The following is an 18,901-nucleotide window of genomic DNA, read 5'->3' on the forward strand; positions in this document are numbered from 1 at the left end:
GTTTTTTTGTTTGTTTCCCTTTTCTGAGTTGCCTGGGTGTAGACACTGATACCAATATCAGTACCGAAGTTCAACTCTTCCTCTTCAGTGTGTACAGACTGGTAGATCTGGATTACCATTTAGGTGCCTGGCTGGGCTTGTGTACGTAGCGCACAAACTGACTGGCCTTGATTCCCACTACAGGCAAGCTGAGATAAGGTTACCTAAAGAGTTTTGTTCAACCCAGATACCTCTCCCTTCCCCACCTTTTTCTCTTTCTCTAGGAAGATAAGGCTCCCAATTTAGGCATTGAAATCGAAAGTGGGATGGATCTAGGCTTTAGATGCCTAACAGCATTGAATTCTAAAAGCCCAAGTGTTTTGGGGCACAGCATTATTTGCAGGTGTCCATTTGTCAAATAATACCTACACACACTGAATTTAATTTGAATACAGAAGATACGTCTCTGGCATTTGAGATGTAGGAATTCTTACACAACTCTGTTCAGGTACTCTGTTCTCCAAATACTCTGTGTGTTTGCATACATTCAGAGTTTGAGAAGAAAATGAAACAGCTTTTCCTCTTATTTTTACTGCAATGGGGAAGAAAAAGAAGTAGGTGAGTAAACTCTGTTGTCACACTGGTTTTGCAAAGGTGGAGTTATTTACACCAGCATTTTTATGCGATGGGCAGGTCCACCACACCAATAAGAGAGATGATTACAAAAGAGGCATAGTGGGAATGGCTGTCACTTGCCACATACACGGCAAACAATGAAAAGGAAAGTTGTATGGAGCAAGGCTGGTAGTCTGGGTGTGTTCAAACTGTCATTACATACAGTGACATGCAAAGCAATTAATTAAGAAGAAAGTGATGCAAATCACGTGGATAGGGTGGTGGAATATAGACCAGAAAGCAATGACCGTCAAAAACTGTGTGGGTCACAGTGAGTGAACAGCTCCTGTCCATTCTGTGCTCTGTGCTCTAGGAAAAAGGCAGAAACAGTGCTTTGGGAGAGAAGGGGGAGAGAAAGTAGTATCTTGCTATGCAATGTTACTGAAGACTTCGTAAAATGCTGCGTCTACTGTCCATATTCAATGCAAAGATGCTGAAAAGCTGGACAACATGAAAAAAGGCTCACCTAAATGATCAGACAGCAGAGAGCCTATCAAAACTGAGGTTTAAAGGTTGCTATCTATGCACTACCCAGCATCACATACAAAACGAGACTCACTTAGCAGAGGAAGTCCTATCAAGAACCACCGAGCACAAGAAAGACACTTGGAAATAAAAATGAGGTGCAAACTTCCAAGGGTGCCAGGAGCACAGTGCTGTTGTCATGAACGGCAGGGAAAGTGCGCAGTGTGAAGGGTGGCCGTTAAGTCTCTGGGAGTCAGGAATCTCAGAATGAAAATGTTATGGCCATCGTAAATCCGCCTTTCATCTTTGAAGTTTTTAGATTACATAGTCACATGCCAAGGTGTGACTACTTCGGTAAATATTTATATTGCCAACGGCTTTATAACTGGGGTCTTAAAAGAGCAGAGGTAACTATTACATGTGGCTTTTCACTGTGAGGGTGGTGGAGCACTGGAACAGGTTGCCCAGGGAGGTGGTTGAGGCCCCATCCCTGGAGATACTCAAGGAGAGGCTCGACAAGGCCCTGGGCAGCCTGGTCTAGTTGGGGGTGTCCCTGCTGACTGCGGGGAGGTCGAACTAGATGACTTTTGGAGGTCCCTTCCGGCCTGGGCAATTCTATGATTCTATGAAAGCAGGTAGGAGTTTGCAAGCCCTCAACTGGCACGTGAGGCTTGAGGGCTCCAGGCAGCACCTCTCAGTCAGACCATCTTTCTTCTTCCATTACAGACCCTCTTCACACACGCACCTACAGGAACTGCCACAAACTCTTCTCTGCACATTATGTCACTTAGTTACTCAGTTTGCTTTTGTTTTTCCTCATATTTTCTGAGAGAATGTGTTGTATGTGGGAGAGTCTCCTTCCCGTGCTCCCGTGCTGACAAACAGCTGTCCACAAAAACATCTCCCCGGGCCAACATAAAGCTGATCTCACTTCATCAGCTCCTTCCAGGCGATTGCCCTCCCTTTTTGAAACTGTCCCCTGTGTGTGCGGGAGCACACATGGTTGGGGGATCTATGGCCTTTCATCTCCTTTGCCTTCTGATTTGTAAGCCGGGTAGCGCTTTGAGGGAAAGCAGGGGCAGGTTGACACCTCTTTCCCCTGGTGCCCAGGTAAATGACAGGCTAGCACAAGGATAGAAAGTAGAGCTGTCACCTTTGAGGCAAAGTTGCTGCAATAAAATGCTTTTGAAAAGCAGCTGCCCCTCATGTACTTAAGGAATTTGCCCTGGCTGGAGCCCTTTGCAGAACTGCATCCTGCTGCTCCCCACCGGCACCCTGCTTGTGGTGATGCGGTAGTTCAGAAAAAATATAAATCTATTTTGCTTTCTGCAGAATCCTATTTTATTTGCGCTCTGTCTCGCCAGAACACTTGTATCTATTTCCTGCTGCATCAGTCTTCACAGGACGTTGATCGGTTGGAAGATCGCAGTCTCTGCACAGCTATGATGAGAACCAGGAAGGTGAGTAAAGGCATAGGAAAACTTTTAGGGTGTTGGTAAAGGACCTGAAGATCTTCTCGTAGCCAAGGTCATAGCCATGATCAGCTAATGAGCAACCAGTGACTCACATATTTCTCCTTTACCAGTGCCCCATCGTTTGTGCAGGAATTTGCTTTGTAAAGCTTTAAAACCCCCATGATACGTTACCAGCTAGAGATCTATATCGATCTCCTACTTCCATTCCCTTCAACGGAAATTTATAGGAATTTTATTTTCTTGTGACTTCTAACGGCTGATGAGAGCAAGCTGCTCAGGCAGCTCCAGTGAGGTGAAAGCAGCCCGGCGTTGTCTCGCAGCGCAGAAACACTGCCAAGGCAGAGAGAAACCCGAGTATGACATGTTGATAACATCCTCCCACCAGGTAGTCTTTTCCACTAGCTCTAAAATGTCAACAAGTCTGAGGGAAATGTCTTTGTTCAGCTTTGAATGACCTACTTTTTGGGTATCTGGGAATAACCAGAAGACTACCCAAACCACAAGAGTGCATCTAATTTTAGCAGCCCTTCATTTTGTGCATGCGAGCTTTTGTCTTCTGCAGCTCCAGGAAAAAACATTGATTTCTCGCTGAGCCAAAGACAAATTTTAGTGCTTTTAAATCAGCCCCTTGTTGAGTCACGATCACAGGGAAATCATCCCTCTTGAAATTATTGAGTCTATAATTGTCATCTCAATTTTGCATCAAAAACTAATACTGAGCCCCTTCCAAAGGATCTGTGCTTGCTGGTCTCTGAAGAAAAAGTCTAAACATCTCATGCTGGAGATAATCTGGGCAGCTGTGTTTTGTGTGTTTCCATTTCCCCCTTTGTTTTTAATTGACTGATAGCAAAAGGGTCGACTTCTTCATAGGAAGTTTCTGTGAGTCTTCTAGCTCAGTTATAAGGGCAATCCAGGAAAGGTTAAGGACAAAAAAAGAATTACTAGTGTGTCAGCAGGGAGTGTGAGGACACCACTGATGGTGTCTGTTGATGGTAGACGAAAGATCTCTGAGGTAGTTTGGACAGAAGAAGCATTAAACAAGTATTTGACCATTAGGGAGTATTTGATCATTTGACCATTAGGGAGGTGATTATGCCCCTGTACTCGGCACTGGTGAGGCCACACCTCGAGTATTGCGTCCAGTTTTGGGCACCTCAATACAAGAGAGATATCGAGGTGCTGGAGCGAGAGTAGAGGAGGGCAACGAAACAAGTGAAGGGCATAGAAGACAAATCATACGAAGAGCGGCTGAAGGAGCTGGGGCTGTTTGGGATGAGGAAGAGGAGGCTGAGGGGAGACCTCATCACTCTCTACAACTACTTGAAAGGACACTGTAGAGAGGCTGGGGCTGGTCTCTTCTCACAGGTAATTAACAATAGAACGAGAGGGAACGGCTTCAATGGCTTTTCACTGTGAGGGTGGTGGAGCACTGGAACAGGCTGCCCAGGGAGGGGGGTGAGTCACCATCCCTGGCTGTGTTTAAGGGCCGTTTAGATGCGGTACTGAGGGATATGGTGTAGGGGAGGACTTTGTAGAGTAGGGTAGATGGTTGGACTCGATGATCCCAAGGGTCTCTTCCAACCTCAATGATTCTATGATTCTATTAGGGATATTAGTGATGTGCAAGACTGGAAGGAAGCAAGTCCAGACTTGTTGTGAAGTACAGGCTACCCCAGCTTCCAAAACCTAAATTAGACATTGAACACCATCTCTCTTGCTAGGAGGGACAATATATAATGTCCCTCATAAAATGTCAGAGTCTACTGAAGTGTTAGACTAAAATGTGTCTAAATATCACCCAAACTGTACAGAAAAAGTATAAGCAGAACTAACACAGAGGAGGAAAGGCTGAGAGACCTGGGTCTTCTTAGCCTGGAGAAGACTGAGAAGGGATCTCATCAATGTATGTATAATGCTTAAGGTGTCAGGAGGATGAGGTTAGGCTCTTCTCAGTGGTGCCTGGTGACAGGACAAGGGGCAGTGATCACAAGCTGGAACACAGGAAATTCCATGTGAACGTGGGGAAAAACTTCTTTAATTTAAGGGTAACGGAGCACTGGAACAGGCTGCCCAGAAAGGTTGTGGAGTCTTCTTCTCTGGAGACACTCAAAACCTGTCTGGATAGGTTCCTGTCCAGCCTGATCTAGCTGTACCTGCTTTGGCAGGGGGGTTGGACGAGGTCATCTCTGAAGGTCCCTTCCCACTCCTGCAATTCTGTGATTCTGTGATGGCAGGCATTGAGCATTTTGGACACTTATTATGGAACTTCACAAAACAGAAATCAAAGCCAGCAAAATGCAATGATATAAAGACAGTAGCAAACCAAAACTGTAACTAAGAAGTAGCTCCAGTTGTCCTGGTTTTTGATATGTAAGTGAAGATTTTAATCATTCTTTTCCTAAACTATGAGGACATCCTAGTGTCCTGGAGCCAGAGAACTTCCCAGCTGATGGGATCAACCATAAAAGCAAATCAGTCTGTCTGTGCCTGCTGCCTCCTTCTCTTAGAAGGACAAAGAGAGCGACAACCACTCTAAAAGTCAACCTGTTTAACAACCGAGCCCTTTGCCATGCTATGACAGGAGCACCCTGACCCAGGGTCACGTTTAGGAACGTGGGCAGGATCCCGCTGTGGCCTGTCCATCCCACCACCACTGGCCACCTCCATCTGCAGAGGAACACAGAGCCTACCTGCTTGGAGGGCTCCTGACCCCCTCAGCTGGAAGCTTTCCATCCCCTTCCTAAGGCATGCATAATGTAAGCGTAAGTGGGTTTTAACTCTTTTTAAAGTTTTAGCTCTTTCAAAAGCACATCTTGCTTTTGGGTGTTTGTTATTGCAATAGCTGTAGAGTCTATCTATGTAGGTGCCTGGTGGTCTGTTATGGGATAGCAATGATTGTCACAAGGTGATTGCACACTCTCTAAAAACGCATCCTCATCTTTTAGGTATCTTGCTTTTTAGTGTCATTTAACATACTGTTGACAATGTATTTGTGATCCGTGTTTGACGAGGCACAGGCAGAGAGTCTTCTGCCACTGGGCTGTGACGCACTTTGTCAACGGTTGGTGAAGCTGTTTGTCTCATCTCTGAATTTCCCAGGTTTCAAAGGACAACTTAGTTTGGCCGTAAAGGCATACAGTTAGGAAAGGTGTTTAAGCAAATATTTTTCTCAGTCTCAAGCTGTAGTTTGAGAAGCCTACGCTTTGATTCAGTGTTGGATTTGGACAGGTGTTGGTCTGATGATCTGCTGAGGACAAGCAGTGACAGAGAGTGAGGATGCAACAACTCTAATCCCCAGTTCTCCAGTCGGAGTTGCGTGCGGGGCGGCTGCTGTGTTTCCTGGGAGAAGGAACCTTTGTCTTGACACAGAAAGCGAGACAGCGCTTGTACCTGAGCCTCCGAGCCCTTCCTGCTCCGTCTGCTGCCTATTTGGTACCACTCATTCAGCAATGTATCTTGCACACCATCTTAATTTCAGGCTGTTTTTTTCAACGTGGCAAATGAAAGGAAAAATAACTTGAAACAAATATTTCCTGTTCTGTGGTATTCAACAATGAAATTGTAAACCACAGAAGGGACCGGGCTTGATCTGAAGGTCTTTGAAGTCAGCAGAGCTATTCCCACTGATTTCAATGCGCTTTGGGTCAAGGCCACAGGAGGAAGAAAGCAAATGTTTTCTGCCCAAAAAAGTATTAACCGTTGGCATTCAAAGAACAATAAAGTCTGGTGCGTAAAATGTCTTTCTTTAAATAAGGCAGACAGAAACTTTATTTAATTTCCAGCTGCTTCCTAATAATTTGCCACTAATACACTAAAAAGGAATAACACGTCTACAGAAGTCATAATCATATGCTGAGGAGGAAAAAACACTTAAGACTGTCATTTGCTTCTTATGTGCTTCTATTCCACTTTGTGTCTATCGTATTTCTCACTGATGCAACGGTGCTTATGCTGCTGGTTATTTTATCACAAACTAAGCACTGTGGATTTCCAATTGAAATAAACTCCACCGCGCTGAAGGCAGTTGACAAATATATCAAAATTATTGTTTTTCTGTACATTTTAATCTGTAAAAGTCACAATGTGGGTTTTTTTTGTGACTGAGAAGAAATGGGTCAGAGATACAGAATTTGGGAGGCAAAGAAGTGTTGTTCTGGGAGTAATGTAGGGGTTGTCACTCCTACCACAAGGTTAGTCAAATAGGCTCACACAGTTATTAAATCCAAGAAAAGGAATCTATCTGCCAGCTGCCCAAGGATGCTGTCCTTCTGAATCAGCAGACCCATCAGCATGTCAACACGCGACAAGAAGCCCACTGGGGTCTGTATGAGTTGGACTTTTTGGCACGCAACAGCAAAGCCTGAGGAGCTGAGTCTGCCTGTACAACAAGCCAACACCATCAAGCTGTGGCCAGCCAGAGAGCAGATCCCAGGTCAGTGAGCTGCAGGACAAGAGAGGACTGTGTGGCCACAGCCAGGCTGCGTTACCTGCGTGTGAAACCAGTGAATCAGCATCAGCTGGAAGATACAGCAAGAGAGGAGGGGAACTGGATTAGAGATGATGCAGAAAATTCAAGGAGATGGATTAATGCCATTTTGCAACTGCTTTTAGTTGTGGCAGTGACCAGCCGTGGTGTGTGTTGCAGGTGAGAAGAATTTTTCAATGAGGGCTTCCCATTTCAGGATACTTCCGTGAAATAAACTTCCTCATTTTTCAACACCAGCCCTGGAAATGTCCTCCCACTGTAGGAGCCAGTGCATGGTTTGGAGATGAGCGTAGTTTATTTGAGGTTTCAAAGAGGAGAAACCAGAACGGAGTTCAGAACTCTCTTGCTGTTTGTAAGAACCATTATTTACATTCACAGGAAAACCACAAAGCAAGGAAAACATAACATAATAAAAAAAATGTGTTGGGATTTTTTCTTTAAACAGCATCTGAGATAGCAAGCATGATACAATTTGTACTGAAGTATGGGTATTGCCAACCACAGTCCAACGAGAGACCAGTTCAGCTTGAGTTTACTCTTTGGAAAACCTCCTCCTTCTCCCCTCCATTTCTTCCCACTGCAGAGCTGTGCTAATCTGGGTTGCATAAATACAGGAGGAAAACTCTAACAGAAGAAAAGGTTGTGAAATCACTTCATTCTCTTTCTGGTGAGAATTCTGTGTCCTTCAGCTTGTCGGGCTGGGACATGGTGGTCGTCTCAGGCTGGAATATCATATAATCACAAAGGCAGGGTATCTTACAGAAAAATGAATTTTCCATGGAAGTTATCTATATACTTCAGTAAGTGCTTTAGAGCAATTAGAATAAATGGCATATGGTACAGCTTTAATATTTTTATAATATGTTAATGATTAACTGACTTCCTACATCTTTGTTGACTTAGTGGGAGAGTGACAAGGAACTGTGAGGTACCTATTTGGTAGCGTAACAAGTCGGGACAATTTGCACGGGCATTTTTTTCCACCTCCCTTCTGGAACTTGCTTCATCCAGCTGACACTGCTTCAAAGCCTTAGGCAGCTCTCAGACTCACAGAAGTAAGTCTCTTTCTGTTTTTTTTATGCGACTTATTTTATGAAGTGCTGATAGAGAACAGATGGAGAGAGATTTAAATATTTATTTGTTTCCTATAAAGAATGTTTTCCCAACTGGGAATTGAAGCATTAAGTTTTCAAGCATTAAATCATAGGGATATTGCTAAGAAGAGACCTTCTTAATTACTATGCTCTTGGGGTTTTTTTTTTAAACTCACTTTCTGCTGCAAGACTTAGATTGAACAAAGGATTTGGTTAGTGAGCCACGTCCAGTACAGACCAATACAGCTGCATCTAGGTATAAAACTTTACAAAAGCAGGATTTGAATGTTAATTTCAAAATGCATGCGGTGCCTGGCAATATCTAAAGCAAAAAAAATTTGCTTAAAACATGAAATAAATGGAAATAAATGAATTCCCGCTTACTCAGCCTTGGAAAAATAACTGCATGTTTTATATAGGAAGAGTTTCTCATGAGCTTTGTCTTCGAGGCAGTTACAAGTTGCAGTGGAATTTCAACAGGCAGATGGGCTGCAGACAGGGAGGCTCTTCTATTGCTTACAATTTTTAGTGTATTTTATTTTAGCTGTGCTATCACAAAGAAACAAGTATTGGCTCCTATCTTTTTGGAAAGCTCTTCTTGCAACCACTCACCCAATGTCTACGGAGAAAACCTTGTTGTCGGGTTGCTGTGTGCAGGTCGTGTGCTTTCCCATTCCCCTTCCCGTAGGCAGTTCCTCACATGCTGCTGGCACAGGCAACACTCACTCCTCTGGACCAGGTGCCCGTGCAGCTGAAGCTCTGGGTGCTTCAGGCATTTTTTGTGTCTCCTGCAGGCACCAGGCAGCATTAGCTCCCGTTCTTTTGGCTGGAAGGTGAATTCTCCTGGGTGACATCTTCCCATGCCCCAAACCTGTATTCAGTGCCCTCATCTTCCCAGGCATGTGTGAGCTCTCTGGGACCTGGATGTGGTTGCCTTAGTCACACTCCTGTCCCCTTAGAGCTCTTTTCTCTGTGCCGGACACTCAGAGTAGGCAAGCTTTTGGGTTTCCCTCTGCTTTCTGAAGCTTCCTGAGAGGATCCCATCTCAAGACAGCCAGTGTATCTGCCTTGGTTTTTCAGGGGCTGTCATTCCTGGCATGTCCCTAAACTGTTCTACTGAGGCTAGAGCTGGAGCTCCCTTCAAGGCAGAGGCAAAACAACCTGTAGAAACTAAGCTAATATGGGGTCACCTGGGTCCTAGGTCAAGACTACTGCCGTCTCACTGCCTACAAGCCTGCAACATTTCCTTATTTAACAGGAGTTTAAGCTGGGCTCAACCACAGAGAAGTAAATTAGGGCCTGAAAAAACAGTGAGGACTATATAGAAATTACTATTATAGAAGTTTCTCTTCATCCTACCATCAAAGCAAATCAACCAAAATCTTTTCCTGAAACAGATGAAGAGCTTTTACACAGCTAAATTTTGATGTATTCTTACTTGGTGGAACAGAAGTGAAGATTGCTTTGGTTTGCTTGTTTTGAAAACCAATAAGAAAGGGGAAGCAGCAGAGTTCATAACACTGGATATTGGCATTTGGGAGGAAGGAGGTACCTAAGTTGTGTTAAACCTAGAGACACTCTATAATCACTTCTAAGACTCTATACCCTATTAGTTTGTCTTTTCTAATTGAAAACGAGTATGTTAGTGACAGTTGAAACCTGAACATGAGACTTCAAGACTTCATGAATGTCAGGGAGACTGTATTCAAGGAAGGGGTCGTAAATGCTGATAACTTTGTATCTAGGAAAACAGGAGCAAAAGAATTGCACGCTGAGCGTTTGTTTAAATGTCTTCTGAAGAAGCTAGGAACAGACTGACTTAGCAGCCACTGCTGGCAACTCTTGTGGTGGGGACCACAGCAAGAAAATAACCTTAGAGATAAAGCCACACTTCAACCAGAGCTGTGCTGAAACTGTGATGACAGAAGGATAAAAAACATTTCTGAAGTTCTCTTCTGGACACATCTGAACTCAAGGGTCTAAAGCATTAGTACAGTCTTTGAGTATCGTGTCAAGGATCACGCAATTTGTGGAAGACTTTCACAAATTCACATGACAAGCCCCAGCTCCATCTCACACTTCCCTGCACCCTCCTTCTGTGTCTGAGATCTTATGTGGCAGGTGTTGATGACTGGCCTATCATCCAGCTCTGCCTGGTGCTTCAGGTCCCAGAAGGGGAGAGATACAGCGGATGGGATGCTGCTGCTTGGGGAATATATTATCTAGCACGTACCAGCCTCTAAAGAACCTCTACAAAATGGCAAACTCCTTCCATACAAACTAGCTGAAAGCTAGTGCCATCTGGCCCTCAACCCATCATACCAAACAATGCATTTAAAGACACGTCTTTGCAGGTGACTGCATGGTTGGGGGCACCCAACCCTACAACCCTCTCTTATGCCACCCTACAACTTGGACATCGCCCTCTGGCACAGGCCCTCACCCCATTAGGGAGTCTCAGACCCAGTAACCTGAAAGGCCCAATTATATTTAAAAGCACTAATTAAGAAAGTATGCTAGCTTTTTTTCCCCACATTTACCTGGAGATTTTTTCAAATCTTTGTTTCAGGAGCTTAAGGCAGGTTGAGTCTCAAAGAGCGGATCTGAAACCCAGCTGATGCACACAGACTGCTGAATGTAACTAAAACAGCTTTTCAGAGGACCCAGTATTAATTCCAGAAGTGGAATGCACTTGATGCTATTTAAGTTTTTCTACTCTGAGAACTGATACCATAGCCCCAGTCTTTTGTCACTAGCAATTACTGGAAGTAAAAGGAGCGTTGACAAAGCAGAGCTCCATTTGTGTTTGCTCCTGCTGCTGAGAACATCAGTAGGTAGAACCTTTACCTCTTCGACTGCAGCATTTCATTTTATTCTTTTTAAAGGTGAGCGTGATGCACAGATGACCCCCAAAAGACTCTGTGCAACCACCTGGCAGTTGAGGGAGCAGCTTGCTTCCGTTTTTTATCCTAGAAGCAAGCTTGCAGCTGTAGGAAAGTCAACACAGCTCCTGGGCATCCTCATCTGTTTCTTGTAACTAAGAGGGGGAAAGTCCTGTCTCATTCTGTCCCTGAAGTATATGGGCAACGGCTCAACACATTTTTCATAAACAACTGCTCACTGTGCAACGCTTGATTTAAGTAAAAATAAGCAATAAAGATTAGCGGATCCTTCAAGTTTCTATATTTGGATGGATTCACTAGCATGTATCATCTTTTACTGTTAGCTTCTGTCTTCTCTGTGCTAATTTCCATTGAATGCTAGCAAGTTTACATTTTTCTTCTTCTCAGGTAGGGTATTTAGTTAAAAGTACATCCATGAAGGAAAGCCCTTCCAAATGGAGGAAATGAAAGATGTATTTAGAGAGAAGATGATAGCAAGGGACTACCAGGTGAGAAGCAGTGCTCCTTTTTTAGCTACTGTTTCTAAATTTTCCAAAGACTGTCTCCAGAAGCTGCTGGAGTATTTGTTGGACTGGACTGGATCAATTTCAAATTAAGACATTGATGAAATCATGGGAGACCAAGAGATGGAACCGTACCCACCTTTTAAAACACTTCTCTTGCTTCTTTGGGTGGGAAGGGCTTTCAGCCATGTTCTCTGTCCACTGGCAGACACACCATGTAGACTGAGCTTGTTCCTCCTGGCAGGATTGCCTTTGTGGGCAAGCTCCATCCCATGAAATAGCTGGCACCCAGACTTTGAATGCAGAGATCTGCAGCTCTGAGTGACCTTCCAAATCAAGAACTGCATGCCACTAACACCTTCTTATTACTCAGAAGACTTCCTGTAGCTGACTGAATATAAACTCATTTGCTTTAGGAAACTTCATATAGGGATTGTGTTACATCATTGTATTACTCAGACCATATAGGTAATCATAGAATCATAGTATCATAGAACGGTCTGGGTTGGAAGGGACCTCAAAGATCATCTAGTTCCACCCCCCCTGCCATGGGCAGGGACACCTCCCACTAGAGCAGGTTGCTCAAGGCCCCATCCAGCCTGGCCTTGAACACCTCCAGGGATGGGGCATCCACAACTTCCCTGGGCAACCTGTTCCAGTGCCTCACCACCCTCATAGTAAAAAATTTCTTCCTGAGATCTAATCTGAATCTTTTTTCTTCCAATTTAAAACCGGTTCCCCTTGTCCTATCATTACCCTTCCTGGCAAAGAGTCCCTCCCCAGCTCACTAATTCAAAATCTTTATTTAATCTTTTTTAATGCAAATGCAACATTAGTGATGGATCAAATTCTTCCTTTCTAAAGGGGTTGCCCCTGTCTTTGCAGCCTACAGGAAGGACACTGCTGGTGTGGGGCCCAGTTCAGCTCCTGCATCACGTCCCTTGGGTGGGGATTTGTGGGGGGTCACCCCAGCCCACACACTGCTCACGGAACCCAGCTGCGGGGGATGCTGCCGGGAGCCCCAGCCTGGCGCAGGGCCCTGTCCCTCCTTTTGCTACCAGGTTTCCTCCTTCCTTCCTTCCCTTCCTCCTTCTTTCTTCCTTCCCCTCTCCTTGAGGTCTCACAGCAAGTGAGCTGCTGGGATGGGTGAAATCCTGGAAGGAGACGCCCTCTGCAGCTCACTCCCGGTTTTACTGGGCATCTGCAAGGGAGATGGCTAAATCTCTGTATTTTAAAATTTTTTTTTGAAACAGTTGCCACAGGAGTCCTGGAAAAAGAAAACATATCTTGCTACATTTGGGCGAAACCGGGTTTTCCTGATGCTCTTTGCCTTTGGGAGGCACACGGAGGAACCTTGGTTGGACCGCCTGGGTGGGATGTCCCCATCCCACAGTACAGCCGAGGTGTCGCGGTGCCGTGACCCGCAGCAGTGTTCAGGCTTTGGGTTTATGTCAGAAACTTGAGACTAAACATCTTCTTATGCAAAGTCTTCTCTTAAAATGAATGCTCCTGTCAAGTGACACATATCCATTCTCATTTGATGATGCCAGAGAAACCTGCAGGGTGTTTATTAATTTTCACAACGCTGGAGGCTGGAACTGGGAACTAGATCTTTGTTTTAATTTTGACGTGTTCTCATGTGGCAAGCGACTTCCCATAACTATGACACCTTCATATTTTTTCCCTTATTTTCTTGCTGATTACTAGGACCAAGAGGCTTAAGTATAGGCCTCTGGTTTTCCGAAACAGAGTATGATAACTCTAATTCAATTTCATCATTACTCTCAAAAACTTTTCTTTTTCACCTTGGTTTTTCTCTAAATCAGCCAGTATCATCAACTTAGACTAAATAAGCTCCAGTGGGCAGGGTGTGGAGAAATGAGCCAAAATGAATCATTTCCTACATAAGCAACTTTTGGTGTCTAGACGTTCGGGACCTCATCTAAAGCCCATCTCTGTCAGCTGGTTATTCTCCAGTGTTTTCAGAATTGTTGTTGAATTCTTTCATCATGTGTGCTTGCTTGTTCTGTGGGGTTTTTTTTTGATGAATTTCATGGGAAAAAAAGAACTTTTCCTATTTTTCAGTTTTATAATCAAATTCTGGACACCATTCTAATGCTTAATACTTGTAGGTTTGATAGAAGGCTCTGTAATCATGGCTACAATCTCATTTAATTCTGTGAGCAGACAGGTGGGTAAGTTCCATCTATGATGATATACCTTGATAGCATCCTCTGAACAGCTCTCAGTGACATAGATCAGCCTGCTTCCCTGTCTTCTATGACCTTGGTATCAGTCAGCTGTTTAACTGAACGTTTATAACGTATACGAAAAGTGTTACAGAAATATGGATTTTACACAAAATGGTATTTTAGGTGTTCAAGACCAGGCTGGATGGGGCTTTGAGCAACTGGCTCCAGTGGGAGGTGTCCCTACCCATGGCAGGGGGTGGGAACTCAATGATCTTTAAGGTCCCTTCCAACCCAAACCAGTCTGTGATTCTATGGTTCAGGTTTGGCCTCCATACGCTCAAATGATTGAAAGAGAAGCAGAAGGGAGTCAGCAGAGGATCCTTTGATCACACTCTTTTCTGCCTAACGTCTTCCCATCACTAAACATCTCCAGAAGGTATTATTTTGATGTGGAACTGGGACAGAAAGCAAGCCATTCATAACGTCCTGCGGGGCTACTGTACTGCAGGGCTGGCAACAACTGCTAATTACATAGGGGAGGTTATGATCACTTTGTAAATAATGTAGCAGATTGAGATAGCATTTATAAATTGGTTTTGTTTTAAGTAGATAAAAACACAGGAGGTTATCCCAGAGCAATTTGCTCCATGCAAGAAAGGATTAAATGTACATTTGCAATAATGGAGATTAATATGTCCCACAGGAAATCAGTCCTATCGGAGACACACAGATGAACCAGGAAGCCAAAATGATAGAACTGCAGATGTTGCTGTATTTGGCTGGTGTCAAGAACCACTCTGTCCCATCATCTTACCACTGGCATCAGCTTTGGGACTGAAGTAAGTAAATAGTGGGCACCTGTATGAGAGGATGGAAAGGTGTTTGCTTATGGCCATATTGTTATGAAGGTTATTTTTTATTTAAGATTTCCACAGCTGCATTTTTTGCAACTAGATTGTATCACTAAATCTGTTACGTGAAGATGAGTGAATAGTAAAGTTATTACTTTAGTAACAAAACATAGTTGCAAATCTACCTTCTTATTATTAGAGTGAATTTGGTACAGTAATTCTTCAGTCTTGAATGCAATGGGGGCAGGAGAAATGGTTATTTTTAGATAACTCATAAAATGTAAAGATCTCTGGAACCTTTCAGAGCAACATAATAAATTCAAGGCCACATCTCTGATCACAGATCACTCTTACAATTGTTCAGAAAGTTGTATGAAAGATGTAGGAAATTAACATTTATTTTTTCTTTAATTAGAACAAAACCCTTATTTATACTCAGAATGTAGAGTCAGCAAGCAAGCCTAAAATCTTTTGCTGGACTAAATGACTAAAATCTTTTCCACCACCACATTAGGATGATTCTAATTGGGGAAGCTGGGCAGATTATGAACGAGTGTGATTTGTGAAGGTAAAATGCCAAAGAAACCTTGGTTAAATTTTGAGGCCGGGAGAGCAATGGCAGCACATCCAGGTTCCAGCCCCTGCAGAGAGCGTTATATTTCTGATTAATTCAAATGCTCCTGCTAATGCATTTGTGGTTAAATAATCTGAAAATGGTCAAAGTTCAGTGGTTGTTACGAGCCTCTGTGGCCTGACTTGGCTCACGCCTCTGAGCTACGGTGTTTTTGTCTCAATGCTGGTCCCAGCAGCTCTCGGCAAGGGCAGCACAAAAGCAGAATTCTGCTGGGGCTGGGCTGCTGCACCAAAAGCAGAGCCGCCAGGGGAGCGGAGCGTGGCCGCTGTGGCTGCTGCTGAGGATCTCTTGCAACAGCCAGGATCCTGAGGATTTTGACAGATTTAGTTTCTACTAGCCAGTAACCCCAGGGCTCTTGATTACCTGCAGTGCGTGTAAGGATCTTTGAACATAATGATTAATTACAAAGGAAGAAAATAAACTTAGAAAAAATGTGTGAATTCTCCCTTCGGGAATGTAAAATAGAGGTTGGAATAGCAACTAATCAGAGACCCTTTCTGCTCCTTGTGATACCACAAAATAGACAGAATTAAAGCCTAGAGAGATATCGAGGTGCTGGAGCGAGTGCAGAGGAGGGCAACGAAGCTGGTGAGGGGGCTGGAAAACAAATCGTATGAGGAGCGGCTGAGGGAGTTGGGACTGTTTAGTATGAGGAGGAGGAGGCTGAGGGGAGACCTCATCACTCTCTACAACTACCTGAAAGGACACTGTAGAGAGGTTGGTGATGGTCTCTTCTCACGGGTAATTAGTGACAGAACGAGAGGGAACGGCTTCAAGCTCCAACAGGGTAGGTTTAGACTGAACATTAGGAAAGAATTTTTCACCGAAAGAGTGGTCGGGCATTGGAACAGGCTGCCCAGGGAGGGGGTGGAGTCACCATCCCTGGCTGTGTTTAAGGGCCGTTTAGATGCAGTGCTAAGGGACATGGTGTAGGGGAGGACTTTGTAGAGTAGGGTAGATGGTTGGACTCGATGATCCCAAGGGTCTCTTCCAACCTAGACGATTCTATGATTCTATGATTCTATGATTCTATGTTATTTGTCTATGGACATCAAACTCCAACACTTTATTACAATTGGGGAAAGATGACTACCATCTTCCCTCTTCTCTTCTGCTTTTTCTTTTTCACTAGCAGCTTCACCTATTCACTCACAAAGAATAACTGCCTTTGTAATTTTATGCTGTGTTTCTGTCCAGTGCCTCTTTCTCTTCACGTGGTGACCGTGTCTGCGATAGAGCAGAAGACCTCTGGAAGATGAGCTCCCTGGTCAGCACCTCACACCTCCAGCTGGCCACCTTTGCTCTGGGGACGGTAGGCTGGATCCTGTGCACCGTTTCAATGGGAATCGTGGAATGGAGAGTGTGGTACGTGGACAACACCACCATCATCTCCTCTGGCATTGCCTGGGTGGGGATTTGGAAAGTCTGCTTCATCAGTTACCTTCACGTCTCGCCTGGCTATAAGGAACAGTTCTGCCATAAATTCAGTGGCTATGACTCCTCCATCCCCCGTGAAATTTATGCTGCTCAAGGTCTCCTGTTAATTGCCATGTTTGTGGGCTTGCTGGGACTGATTGCCACAGTACTTGCTCTGAGAAACGTTTGTATGGGCATCACTCACAAAAGTCTCATTACCCGTTTCTTCCTGGTGGGTGGCTGCTCCTACGTATTTGCTGGTCTGTGCATCCTGATTCCCGTGAGCTGGAATTTCTATTCTGTAACGCACAATCAGACCATCGCTTTTCCTCCTTCTTCCTACATGCCCTCCAGCCCAGTGGCGCAGGAAGCTGGTACTGCCATTCCCATTGGGATCGTAGCTGTCATCCTCCTGATGCTAAGCGGGACTTTTTCTCTCTCGTACAGATTATCGGTGCCCACAAACACTACCACAACATTCTGACAGGATAAATCCCCCCACGCTGTTCCAGAGCAAGAGCGTAGTCAAGACATAAGGACAGCAGCACAAGTGATTTCATAGTCAAGGAACTGCAGGATTTAGCTTTAGTCTTCAGTAGCCACACTATTTTGTTACATGAACCAGCTGAATTACCATCTTAATTGTCACATATGACCAGAGGTTCATCTTTGAGATAACTGCTGTTGAACAGCAACTGTGATTAAGATTTACTGGTTATCCTATTTTGTATATACAAGTTGTTGATTAATTTATTTTTTGTGTAAGATATTTACCATGTTAAAGAGCTGACTCTGAATTAACTGTCCTGATAGAAAAATGTGAAATGACATGTGTTAAATGTGAACTTGTTTCCTTGTTGGTACTAAACTATTTTGCCCATTATTTAATTACATCTGTAGCAAAGTACGTTCTGTGACAAGTCAAGACTTCTAATACCAATAACATGAGTGTCATCATGGATGTGTCAAATAAGTCTTCCCTGAATCGTCTTACAAAGGTCTTGCCAGTTTCTCCTCTTCCTCTAGGGCACATAAAGATCTGTGTTTTTAAAGCTTCTATTTTTCTTTCAAGCTATTTGCATTTTATGTTGCAACATGTTTGCCTGTGGGCAAGGTGTGCTCTTAGTTCCTCACTTAGGCAGAGCCAAAAAGTCTGCAAGGGTTTGCTTCTTCATCAGACACTTCACCAAATCCAAAGGTATTGCAAAAGACGGAAACAACTCCAAGTTATTACAAAACTGCTGCCAAAATCAGAACTCTCGGTAACCAGGAATATTGAGTACGACTTTCAGGGTATGATTAATCTGATGTAGACATCTCTATCTAAACTGGTCACTTCAGGCTCCATTTATAGTCAATATAGAGACAAAGACAGTCTTTTTTCCAAAATAGATGCCTAGAATGGCTGGAGATGACATGCTCCCAACAAACCTGTTTCTCTTAACCCACTTTGATGGCTGTAATAACTACTGTAGCTAACTCTGGCGTACACAACCAAACTTCACCTAACCTGAATGAAGTAACGTGAAATTAATCTGTCATTTAAGAGCTATTTCATATGTCAATACCATTAAAAAAAAAAAAAAAAAAAAAAAAAGAGAGAAAGAGAAAGAGAAATGTCCCAAACACTGCAATAAGGCCAATTTAAAAAAAAAAGTCCATTAAAAGGTTGGGAGAAATAAGTAAACAGTGTTGACAAACTGATGATCTCTTGAAATCAGGTGCTTCAAAAAGTTATTACACTCTTAAAGAAATGCTACAGGAATCTAAGTAATTTAGTTTTACTCTTTTGATTGCCCTCCATTTTAAAAATATTCATAGATTCAGAGAAAGAAGAAAAGGAAATATAACAAAAATGTAATAATTCTTGTACACTACAAGAAAAGGTAAAATGCCAGTAAACCAAGTCTTGTTGCTTGTGGCTGTTACTGTCCTAGCAGTCCAATTTTTCCTCCACATCTTCCACACTGTCACAACTTTGCTGTATCAACTGTCTAGGCAGAATCTCTCTATCACCTTCATTTCCCCTCTGGTCTTCCAGTCTCTTCTGAACCAGTCTATCTCACCATTGGTAATTTTTTCATCTGCTCTAAGGGTTTATCTTTTGACTGTTTACAATACTGTAAAGCACTTTCAAGTGGTGTTTCAATGAAGGCAAGTGATTTAATCGCTTGTTTATTCTATATTGTTTCAAGTTTTATTTCTACTATACACCCTTTACAATGCGG

General features: G+C 43.6%; 1 protein-coding gene across 1 annotated transcript; it reads left to right on the forward strand.

Annotated features, from left to right (window-relative positions):
• The first annotated feature begins 8,012 nt into the window (after positions 1-8,012).
• CLDN34 (claudin 34) lies at positions 8,013-18,262 on the forward strand. Its single transcript, XM_014960214.1, has 3 exons — positions 8,013-8,135; positions 14,476-14,611; positions 16,455-18,262. Exon 3 carries the CDS (start codon positions 16,513-16,515, stop codon positions 17,155-17,157), a length of 645 nt encoding a protein of 214 aa, XP_014815700.1. The 5' UTR covers positions 8,013-8,135; positions 14,476-14,611; positions 16,455-16,512; the 3' UTR covers positions 17,158-18,262.
• The last annotated feature ends 639 nt before the right edge of the window (positions 18,263-18,901 follow it).

The sequence above is a fragment of the Calidris pugnax genome, unplaced genomic scaffold, assembly GCF_001431845.1.
Source record: "Calidris pugnax isolate Ruff unplaced genomic scaffold, ASM143184v1 scaffold188, whole genome shotgun sequence".
Classification (NCBI taxonomy): domain Eukaryota; kingdom Metazoa; phylum Chordata; class Aves; order Charadriiformes; family Scolopacidae; genus Calidris; species Calidris pugnax.

Excerpts from the sequence above, each read along its gene's own strand:
- CLDN34 (XM_014960214.1), top strand. The coding sequence starts at position 16,513 with ATGAGCTCCCTGGTCAGCACCTCACACCTCCAGCTGGCCACCTTTGCT.